We start from the raw sequence: 12,464 nt of genomic DNA on the forward strand, positions 1-12,464 counted from the left end.
ATTTTTTTCCCTATTGTGTTATTGACTGTAAGTTTGTTTATTCCATGTGTAACTCTGTTGTTGTTTGTATCGCACTGTTTTGCTTTATCTTGGCCAAGTCGCAGTTGTAAATGTGAACTTGTTCTCAACTGGCCTACCTGGTTAGATAAAGGTGAAATAAAAAATATAAATATTTGGGCTGGAATTTCTGAGGCTGATAACTCTAATGAACTTATCCTCTGCAGCAGAGGTAACTCTGTGGCGGTCCTCATGAGAGGCAGTTTCATCATAGCGTTTGATGGTGTTTGCAACTACACCTGAATAAACGTTCAAAGTTCTTGAAATTTTCCAGATTGACTGACCTTCATGTCTTAAAGTAATGATGGACTGTCGTTTCTCTTTGCTTATTTGAACTGTTCTTGCCATAATATGGACTTGGTCTTTTACCAAATAGGGCTATCTTCTGTATACCACCCCTACCTTGTCACAACACAACTGGTTGGCTCAAACGCATTGAGTATAAACGTTCAAAGTTCTTGAAATTTTCCAGATTGACTGACCTTCATGTCTTAAAGTAATGATGGACTGTCGTTTCTCTTTGCTTATTTGAACTGTTCTTGCCATAATATGGACTTGGTCTTTTACCAAATAGGGCTATCTTCTGTATACCACCCCTACCTTGTCACAACACAACTGGTTGGCTCAATCGCATTGAGAAGGAAAGAAATTCCACAAATTAATTTTTAACAAGGCACACCTGTTATTTGAAATGCATTCCAGGTGATTACCTCATGAAGCTGGTTGAGAGAATGCCAAGTGTGCAAAGCTGTCATCAAGGCAAAGGGTGGCTACCTTGAAGAATCTCAAATATAAAATATATTTTGATTTGTTAAACACTTTTTTGGTTACTACACAATTCCATGTGTTATTTCATAGTTTTGATCTCTTCACTATTATTCTACAATGTAGAAAAGGGTATTAAAAATCCTAGATTGAGTTGGTGTTCTAAAACTTTTGACTGGTATTGTATATCTTCTAGTCTTGCAGTGCATTCCTGTAATTTATGCTGTTGGGGGCTGTGGATAATTTGAAGTACACAATCTCATTGTTGCTTCATCTTTCAGCATTCCCACCATCTCTAGTGTCCTTAAAACTTATCGGCAACGACCAGGCCATTCCTAAGCCATGTCTGGGATCCATGTTCACTCCCCTCATCTCTTTGAGATAATGTGGGTCCCATGCCAGACTGGGAGCTAATCAACCTCATAAGACGACGGATGAGGAGAAAACAGTGATAACAAGTTACGACATGACTTCCTTTGTAAAATAGATAATATACCGCTCTTCACATCCAAAAACTTCAAACTAACAAAATGGATCAACATTTTATGCTTTCATAGTAATTTATGGAACATTTGCATATTTTTCCCAACTATGAGAGAACAGGTTTTCAATTAACAAATACATCTAAAATACTTTTATTAAATGTCGCAAAATGATCACTTAACATGAAAGATACCTTGCCCCCATTTAAAATAAAATGGAAATAAACATTTGCATTTAATTCGAGCCAGTCAAAATACAGCAACATAACATGACCAAAACCACACCCATTATTTATTAACTATTGGTTACAGCGAACTGTGCTGATTGAATAGTTGTTAAAAGGTTCTAGCATGTTATCATAATACATTTGAGATTTTTTTCTATGTTTAAGTATGAGAATCAGGATCTTGGAAAAACAACATTATTTACAAGTAGGATGAGGAAACACACGTGCTCAGACAGATGCAGACGAACACAAAAATCTAAAGGTTTGGGGTGGTTAGCACACTCATTTCCAAACCCCTTGCACAACAACCTGATGATTCATATGTTGAACTCATAAATAAACACTAGGGCATGTAACTTAATTCATTGAAATTAACTGAATGACTTGTGTGTATGCATTATGAACTAGGGCCCTGTGTTTTGGTTAATCATGTCACATGACCTGGATTTCAACCATTATTTAAAGCTTTTTCATCAAACTTTTTATGTCAGATGCATCAGCTCCATCCTTAGACAATTGCTTTCATTTTGAATCTAAATTCTGGAAACGGCTAAAAAGAAAAGGTTAAAATCCAGGTCATGTGACATGATTAACCAAAACACAGGGGCCTAATTATGATAAATCATATGGTCTTGGTAATATGACTGACACTTGTTCTGAATGGGGTGAATTGAAGGTTGAATATCTCTGGTATGAAACGTGATGTGCAGTCTAGAAAGACTGTGCTAAACAAGAGTATTTTGATCGAACACACCTTGCGACCAACCACTAGCAGACCAATATGATCAGTTTTTGACTTCTGATTTGTGTACATGTGCATTAATAGTTTGCTCCTCTGTATTAGTAAAACTAATCCAATGAGCCCTTAAGAGGACTGGTAGAACAGAGCTTCCGACTTGAACACAATGTTAAGGAGAGGAAAGCCAGTGAATCACCTCCTTGCAAGAGATCTTTGCATATATCTGTATTTCTAGAGAGTTTTAACGCGTTAAAAATGTTGGCTGTGGACAGAGGGTGATATATGACAGTAAGAGACAGTCTTGGTCACCAGTATCCACAGTCCTCCCCCAGCCTGTGCTTTCCTGTCCAGCAGGCCAGGCCAGAAGGTAGAGGCCCCCTCTCTGTGTTAGCCATCCATCGCCTCCACAGCACCCTTCAACACCACCACACAGCCCTCAACTGCTCCCAGAGGCTGTGACCCTCCCCCATGTTGGAGGTGCTGTCTGTGGGTTATGGGGATGCTGGAGGGGGCCGCATAGGTGGAATGTGGGAGTAAGTCAAAACAGTGTGCAGGGGTGGTAGCGGTGGTGCTGTTGTGTCTCAGTTGGTCTCGTAGGAGGAGAGCAGCGCAGCATCCACTGGCTCCATGCAGGAGGGGCAGGTGAAGGAGCGCATCAGCCAGTCATCTATACAGTCCATGTGGTAGATGTGCATGCAGGGCAGGAACCGGATGGGGTCTCCATACACAAAGTCCATCATGCAAATCACACACCTGCACAGATGGGGAGACAACATTTGTATCATGTGGGATTTAGAAAGAAGTTGTATCTACCTACTTATCCTATGCAGTATTTTCATTTATTACAAATTGACATTCAGCACCAGTAATGTTTCGGGCAATTCCACCGTAACAGAATTACGTTACCAGTTTTTTCACTTTAAAATGTATGACAAACAAACAAAAAATATTTCAAAGTTTAACAAACCATACAACTACTTTGATCAATTTCCGTAGAATATTTTACAAAAACAAATTTTGTGGAAGAAATGTACAGGTGCCAACTTTGGTAACAAAATTACGGTAAAATCTCCCTCAGGTTTTTAAGCGACCATGTTTTTACAAAAACTCTTAAATATATGCCCGAATTAAGATTCAAATATGTCTGCAGAAAGAATGGGGTTAGAAAAAGTTAGAAAAAATATACTTTGGGCTTTGAACTACATTAAGTGAAGTGGATTAACACCCGATAACATATTTACGGTAACGTAATTATATCATGGGTCCCGTATCTGTATTACACAGCAATGCATAATTATGGATATGAATGTCATTCTCCTCATGTTTCACATGTTTGGACATCACAGTGCAGCACAGTTGAATAGACTGCAGTACAGTACAGCACAACACAGCAGAATAAAGTAGAGTAGGGTAGAGTTCAGTACGGCAGAGTTCAGTATATTACAGTAAAGTACAGTATAGTTCAGTACAGTACATTATACAGTACTCTACAGTAGTGTGCTCTACTGTACAGTATTGTACTGCACTTTACTCTACTGCAGTGCACTGTCTTGTACTCTACTGTGCTCTACTCACTGTAGTGTACTGTACTGTGCTCTACTTACTGTAGTGTACTGTACTGTGCTCTACTCACTGTAGTGTACTGTACTGTGCTCTACTCACTGTAGTGTACTGTACGGTGCTCTACTCACTATAGTGTACTGTACTGTGCTCTCCAAACTTGTGAAACATACGCCTATGGTAGGTTCAGATTGGGTCCAGTCTAGTCTGCCTGTGGACGTTGAAATCAAGGCCAGGGTGGACCAAATTGCAACTACTTTTTAACATCCATGGGCATCCGGTGACGGTCACTGCTCAGTGTGAGGATGCTGGTTACATTCGATGGAAAGAGAGGGAGCTCATGGGTAGGTGTCAGTAAGAGCTAGGAAAGGTGACAAATGGAGAGTGAGAGAGAGAAGCAGAGAGAGAGCGAGAGGGATGAGTTGTCTAGACTCAGACCGTTATAACATTCTTGGTTTGACCACCAGATGACAGAAAGAGAAAGAAAAAACAGATATGAGCTGAACATGGAAGGGAAGAAAGTAGCAGGGGACCCAACTGTGGTTTGTGACTATTATGATTTCCCATTGAAGCCGATTCAGTTGCAGTAATTACATTACAGATTTGTTTGTAATTCTGTTACCGATTTGGTAACAAAATTATGAATTTTAATCACTTAAAGGGATACTTAGAAATGTTATCTAATTCCCCAGAGTCAGATGAACTTGTGGATGCCATCTTTATGTCTCGGTGTCCAGTATGAAGGAAGTTCGAGGTAGTTTCATGAGCCAATACTAACTAGTGTTAGTCTATGGGTATCTACTAGCATACCAAAATACCAAAGTATACCTTTAATAATTCATAAGCAAAATAATTAATAAACAAAAATAAAAATCACTATAACTAATTAACTTTACTTGTTACACATCTGTGAACTTTCATTATCCTCTCTCATGAGGTAGAGAAATTTGAAAATATCTTATAGATATGTGAGTTTTTGATCACGGATTTACAAGGCACAAGGCAATATTTCTTAAACTTACAGAAGGCAAACAATTTCTCCAAAACTAAATATAAGTGTTGATATTAGTTGCCAACGGTCTTTACATCAACATTATGTTTTGATGTATTTCTAATTCCTTATTTGACTTTTTCTGGTAGATGTTTATCCAGAAATTACTTATGCCAAATATTTAAGATGGAAAATGGTTGAAAAATGTATCTATGGCTTCATTTCCCCAAAATATAAACTCTTAGCTTTCTTTTGATTGGCTCCCATGAACTTCACATGTTGGTCCTCATGGGGTCTTTTACATGGAAATACCCGATGTGCATGTGCATACAGAGGTAATGCAGATTCTCATTTCCATTCAGTACGAGGCACATTAATGCAACACAATTACAACATAAGTGTTTTAATGCTTGGAGATGTGTTGCGTTTGAGTGCTGTTGCCGGTGGTACTCACTCTCTGATTTTCTTCTCGGAGCCGTCCCTGCTAGCGTCGTACACTCCCTTGGGGAGGTGGTGTATGAGGCCAATGCGTTGGGCAATGCGGACCTGCTCCTCCTCTGTTAGCTGGCTGGCCAGGCGGGCCTGACTGGGCGTGGGGTGGTACACTGGCACATAGGGCTGCTCCTGCATGGGCACAACGACACATAGGAACTTGCACTTAGAGGCCTGAGAATAGGCCTAGGTAACACAGAGGGGATTAGTGAAAACACCCACGTTGAAAAACCCTTGTTTATTGTGAATATAACGTACAAGGCCATTACACTGTTTTACATTCAAACGACCAAGTTATGTGTTGACTGGAGTAAAGAGCATCACTGTAGTGCAACTAGAATGAGAATATTAGAGGTGGTTTGAAATTATAGAGCCAGCAGGTGGCAATCTTTCCCAAGTCAGAGAACTTTCACTCTAAAAAGGGGAACATGGGCAGTTCAGTTCAAATTACTGTAATTGAGAAAATGCAAGACAAAGTGTCCTATTGAAATCTGTTACCAAAGAAAGGAGTGATTGGCAAGGGCAGCATAAACTATTAAGCCGTGTTCACGTTGGACCGTTTGAAGTGACTCAAATCCTATTATTTTTGCACATCCGATTCCAGTTTGTTATTCTTCCTGCAGTCTAAACAGCCAAAAAGCACATAGATTCAGATATTTCAAGCCACATTTCAAACCACCTTCGTAAGTGGTTTGAAGTCATACACAAATCTGATTTCTGGCCATGCGACATGTGTCTGAACAGTCAAATCTAATTTATTTGCCCTCAAGTGGTTTTTAGACTGTTATTTGGCATATCTTGTTGCTTGTTAGCTACTCTGTTGACAGTTTGATAGGAACATGTGGTAGCTAAATAGCTTCTTAATTGTTTACAAGCAAATACGTGAATTTGCTAGAAAGCTAAACAGCTACAGCTATCTAGTTGACTGCTGTGGACAGCCAAAAAGGACTCGTTTGAAAGTTATCCTTTGAGGATTTAAAAGTGTTCTTACACTATGATTTTGAACATTCAAAGAAACTGGGAAACATCCATGGCAGGCATTGTTGTCACCTTAGCTTGCTACATAACTTCTGAGTGAGCACCACCACCAAATCAGCTTACACCTCTGTGCACACACCTGTCGTTACTATGACAACTAACTGTAGCCATGTCAGCAAATGACTGCTGTCGGAACACACACAAATCTGATTTGGCCACATGTAGCTTGCTGTTTGGACAGTCAGTATTCCAAAACAGATTTGAAAAACAAAACTGATTTGAGCATTAAGGCCTGCAGTGTGAACAAGGCTTTAGTTTAGAGCATGCAGTCAATGTCTGAAGCCCATGTGAGGGTTACAACTTCTAACAGAGTCAATCACTCGTACATACACGTCTGCGTCAGATTTTTACCTTGTTAGCTCGGGATTCGATCCAGCAACCTTTCTGTTAGTGGCCCAACGCTCCAACCACGAGGCTACCTGCCGCCCCATTGACTCAGGGGGTTTAATAATTATCTAAATCAAGATATATGTGTTTAATTTTCCATTAATTAAAAGAAAGTTAGCATTTTTATTCTACTTTGACAGAGTATTTTGTGTAGTTTGTTGACAAAAAATGGACAAAATCCCTTCTGTAACATACCAAAATGTGGAAAAAGTCAAGGGGTGTGAATATGCTCTGAAGGCACTGTAGATATCCAAATCCTGCCAGAAGCTTTGTCTACGTTTTCCTAATCAACCATAACTTGATCAGGTCCCATCATACGTAGCTTCTAATGTTACAAACATAGTACTTACACTGATTATGAAATCGCCTTTTCTGCTTAGCCATTAGAAATCCTGACTGATCTTTTTATTTGCACACATTGTGTAACACCAGCAATTTTCATAGAGGCATGGCGTGCATGGCAAAGACCTCAATTTCATGCATTTGCGGATTACTATAGCAAGTATTTTAACCCTTAAATGATGTAAATTAATCTCTGCAGTCAGGCCAGGGACAATAAACCTGATGGAAGAATGTTAAATGTTCTTCAACGTGACAATATCTCCACGGATAAGCAGCATAGTGTCACAGCCAGGGGAATATCGTCGCCCCAAAGCAGTGCTGGAGGCATCGAAGGCAGAGAGGTGCTGGTATGAGGAGGCAGCACGGCAGCGCGGTTGGAAGCCTGAGAGTCAGCGCCAAAAATGTTGTCTCTGATTGGGAACCATATTTAGGCAGCCATCTTCTTTGGGTATTTCGTGGGCTATTGTCTATGTTATGTTGCACGTTAGCACATTGTTTATATAGCGGTCACGGTCGTCTTATTCGTTTTGTTGTTTTAGTGTTCTTCATTAATAAAGAAGAATGTATTCTAACCAAGCTGCGCTTTGGTCTACTCCATACGACGATTGTGACACATAGTTTAGGCCTAATAAACAAAAAATAATCCTGTTCCCAATCGCATTGGAAGAGATTATACCAAATACCATTCAATTGGTTTCCTGAACAAAAATATAAATGCAATGTTGGCCTCATGATTTCATGATCTGAAATAAAATAAACGTTTCATATGAACAAAAAGCATATTTCTATCAAAGCTTGTGCACAAATGTGTTATATCAAGAAGCTGATTAAACGGCATGTGGTGCGGACAATAAAAGGCCACTCTAAAATGTGCAGTTTTGTCACACAACACAATGCCACAGATGTCTTAAGTTTTGAGGGAGTGGACAATAGGCATGCTAACTGTAGGAATGTCGACCAGAGCTGTTGCCCGAGAATTTAACATGAATTTCTCTATCATAAGCCGCCTCCAACATTGTTTTAGAGAATTTGGCATTAAGTCCAACCGGCCACACAACCGCAGACCACGTACAACTATGCCAGCCCAGAACCTCCACATCCGGCTTCTTCACCTGCGGGATTCAGCTGATGAAACTGAGGAGTATTTCTGTCTGTAATAAAGCCTTTTGTGCAGAAAAACTCATTCTGATTAGCTGGGCCTTGCTCCCCAGTTGGTGGGCCAGTCTCCCAAGTGGGTGGGAGTGGGACTATCCCCTCTCATACCCACCCATGGTGGCTCCCCTGCCCAGTCAAGTGAAATCTATAGATTAGGGCCTAATTCATTTATTTCAATTGACTGATTCCCTCTATGAACTGTAACTCAGTAAAATCGTTGAAATTGTTGCACGTTGAGTTTAGATTTTTGTTCAGCATAGTTTGTTTCGCTAATTGAACATAAGTGGGGCATTTAAGGAAAGTACTATGTAATAGGAATAACCACAACGGAATCTCCTTGATTCAGGGTTTCGATGGTGTCCATTTATCAGAAGTTCACAACAACCCGTCTAAGCTATTAGTCTAGGCCTACTTAGTGTATGATCTGTGAATCTTCTCAATGGGATTGGCTATGATGTACAGTGCCTTGCGAAAGTATTCGGGCCCCTTGAACTTTGCGACCTTTTGCCACATTTCAGGCTTCAAACATAAAGATATGAAACTGTATTTTTTGTGAAGAATCAACAACAAGTGGGACACAATCATGAAGTGGAACGACATTTATTGGATATTTCACACTTTTTTAACAAATCAAAAACTGAAAAATTGGGCGTGCAAAATTATTCAGCCCCTTTACTTTCAGTGCAGCAAACTCTCTCCAGAAGTTCAGTGAGGATCTCTGAATGATCCAATGTTGACCTAAATGACTAATGATGATAAATACAATCCACCTGTGTGTAATCAAGTCTCCGTATAAATGCACCTGCACTGTGATAGTCTCAGAGGTCCGTTAAAAGCGCAGAGAGCATCATGAAGAACAAGGAACACACCAGGCAGGTCCGAGATACTGTTGTGAAGAAGTTTAAAGCCGGATTTGGATACAAAAAGATTTCCCAAGCTTTAAACATCCCAAGGAGCACTGTGCAAGCGATAATATTGAAATGGAAGGAGTATCAGACCACTGCAAATCTACCAAGTCCTGGCCGTCCCTCTAAACTTTCAGCTCATACAAGGAGAAGACTGATCAGAGATGCAGCCAAGAGGCCCATGATCACTCTGGATGAACTGCCGAGATCTACAGCTGAGGTGGGAGACTCTGTCCATAGGACAACAATCAGTCGTATATTGCACAAATCTGGCCTTTATGGAAGAGTGGCAAGAAGAAAGCCATTTCTTAAAGATATCCATAAAAAGTTTGCCACAAGCCACCTGGGAGACACACCAAACATGTGGAAGAAGGTGCTCTGGTCAGATGAAACCAAAATTGAACTTTGTGGCAACAATGCAAAATGTTATGTTTGGCGTAAAAGCAACACAGCTCATCACCCTGAACACACCATCCCCACTGTCAAACATGGTGGTGGCAGCATCATGGTTTGGGCCTGCTTTTCTTCAGCAGGGACAGGGAAGATGGTTAAAATTGATGGGAAGATGGATGGAGCCAAATACAGGACCATTCTGGAAGAAAACCTGATGGAGTCTGCAAAAGACCTGAGACTGGGACGGAGATTTGTCTTCCAACAAGACGATGATCCAAAACATAAAGCAAAATCTACAATGGAATGGTTAAAAAATAAACATATCCAGGTGTTAGAATGGCCAAGTCAAAGTCCAGACCTGAATCCAATCGAGAATCTGTGGAAAGAACTGAAAACTGCTGTTCACAAATGCTCTCCATCCAACCTCACTGAGCTCGAGCTGTTTTTCAAGGAGGAATGGGAAAAAATGTCAGTCTCTCGATGTGCAAAACTGATAGAGACATACCCCAAGCGACTTACAGGTGTAATCGCATCAAAAGGTGACGCTACAAAGTATTAACTTAAGGGGGCTGAATAATTTTGCACGCCCAATTTTTCAGTTTTTGATTTGTTAAAAAAGTTTGAAATATCCAATAAATTTCGTTCCACTTCATGATTGTGTCCCTCTTGTTGTTGATTCTTCACAAAAAAATAGTTTTATTTCTTTATGTTTGAAGCCTGAAATGTGGCAAAAGGTCGCAAAGTTCAAGGGGGCCGAATACTTTCGCAAGGCACTGTACATCATGTGATATGTGGTCAGACAGAAAATGATCTGTCTGTGGTGTGTCTGCATGAACAGAGCACATGGACTTCCCAATCTGTCGTTCTGTCCTCTCTCGGGTTATTTCTGTCAAGAGTCTGGCTGTGAGACCGGAGTTCAGACCAGTTCACGGTCTCAGAGCCCAGTTCAGTCAGATGTTAAACTCGGCTGCTCGGCCAATTTACAGGAAGCTACAACCAGGTCACAGATTAACTTCACTCTCAAAACCAACAGAGCCTCAATGGTAGTGAGGCAGTGATGTAGTGAGGGTATGCATAGTACTGTGTATGTAACCTAAAAGATGGGAGGGAGTCTCAACTCTGAGGGATTAAAGCAAGAACTGGATGACAGAAAATAAGCAAGAAATGAGTGCAGGGTGAAAGCTGGACTTAAAACAACAAAACAGGTTAATTTCTCAAAATGCAACCCTTTTGGAAAATGCTTAAGTCCTCTTTATTTATGTAACCTTTATTTAACTAGGCACGTCAGTTAAGAACAAATTCTTATTTACAATGATGGCTTACCCCGGCCAAACCCGGGGTAGACCGCCCTTTCACCAGGTGACCTCAGTGCCGAGATGCTGCATATATATAAAAGTCAGAGCCATAGAGAGTTGGAGGATGCAACATTGTATCTGTACCATTATGGCGTCTGTAAGAGCATGGGCAGCTCCATTGAGGCCATCTCCATTTTGAAGCTTCCCCTAAAGTAAATTTAATTAAATTGACAAAATTGTATAACCTAATAAGCCTAGTCCTTTCTATACAGAAATAAATAAAATCATTCAAAACAGATTACCAAGAAAGCATGATTTGGCCACAGAGGATCTTTAGCTTCTTTAAAATTTGCAGTGTCTATAGTCGGAAGGGCCTGCAATTTTGGTAGCTTGCGCAGCAAATATCAAATAGATGATTGTTGAGTTGCAACTGTCAGTAAAAAGTAGAAAGGCCCAGCTAGGCATATTGCAATATTTTTAAATTCAATTACGGGGGAAAAATGAAGACTAATCTGTGTAGTTTAGTTCAAAATTATTTTAGTTCAAAATGATCAACTTAACTGAGAGAACAGTAATAGCCTATCTTATTGGCACCAACGGAGAGCATCGGCCATGTCCCCAGTGAGTGCACATATTCACTCTTTATCATTGTTGGGTCAGTGCCACTTGACAGTTTGTTTTTGGACAATCATTTCTTCCAAGTTATTGTATTGTATTTGTGTCTCCCCTTCTCGTATGGATCAGACAACGTCGTTTTATTCATCTGTCTACCCTGCAATTTTTTTTCCTATTAAAAAAAGATTCTGCTAATGTCTCCAGTCATATAAAGTGTAGTAGAATTGCATGAAATGTGTTTATAAAAAAGGTAAATTTTTCCCGTGTAAAGGATAAGAAATGCATTTGATAAAGCCTAGGCCTACTTGACGCCACGTCGCGCTCAGCCATGCATTGAAGTTTTTTTTGCCGAACAGTGATTGAGTTATATTATTAACCTAAATAATGACTATCCAATCTACTCATCGCATTAGGAATAGAAGGCTATCTTCCGTAAGTCTGCAAATGCAATGATGCATAGAATGCTTTATTATAAAGGTTAATTTTTATGGTGAAAAATAACTTCCCCAAATTTGAACCGCCACCTATGTTTTAAGTTGATAAACTGAAAGGGTGCATACTGCCACCTGGACTGTGTTGTTTGAACAGATATAAAGCTAAGATGTTTGCTCAAGAGTATAATCCATTGGCTGATCTCTCCTGATGACCTGAATGGAATTATGTGATCCTTCCTTAATAACCCATAGGAGGTCCCACCCAGTTGACTACTTCAAAATGGTGAAAGTCGTCAATGGTGCTGCCCATGCTAAAACAGCCTTTTGGGTACTAGAGTCCTCTTACCTCTTATTGTCAGAGCCCGTCAGACTGAGATGACATCACATCAGACCAATGCGCTCCAGGCACGAATGCTGTCTCATGGGGAGAAGCTCAAAAACTTTTCCTTGATTCCTCATGTCCTCGCTCCTCACCATCCAAAACCTATTGGATGAGGTCATAGAGAAGGGTCCTCATAGAGAAGGGTCCTTCTCATCCAATGGGTTTTGAGAAAGAGGTGAGGAGAGAGGATGCAAAGAATCTAGAA

General features: G+C 40.2%; 1 protein-coding gene across 1 annotated transcript in view; it reads right to left on the reverse strand.

Moving 5' to 3' along the window:
* Positions 1 to 1,352: 1,352 nt before the first annotated feature.
* The window catches only part of rnf11b (ring finger protein 11b), a 30,465-nt gene continuing 19,353 nt past the window's right edge, over positions 1,353 to 12,464 (reverse strand). The window contains exons 2-3 of the mRNA XM_024421617.2: positions 5,276 to 5,445; positions 1,353 to 3,023 (exon numbers count right to left, since the gene is read on the reverse strand). Of these exons, the coding sequence (XP_024277385.1) occupies positions 2,852 to 3,023; positions 5,276 to 5,445 (342 nt within the window). The 3' untranslated portion in view covers positions 1,353 to 2,851. The remainder of the gene's footprint in view (positions 3,024 to 5,275; positions 5,446 to 12,464) is intronic.

The sequence above is a fragment of the Oncorhynchus tshawytscha genome, linkage group LG05 (assembly GCF_018296145.1).
Source record: "Oncorhynchus tshawytscha isolate Ot180627B linkage group LG05, Otsh_v2.0, whole genome shotgun sequence".
Classification (NCBI taxonomy): Eukaryota; Metazoa; Chordata; class Actinopteri; order Salmoniformes; family Salmonidae; genus Oncorhynchus; species Oncorhynchus tshawytscha.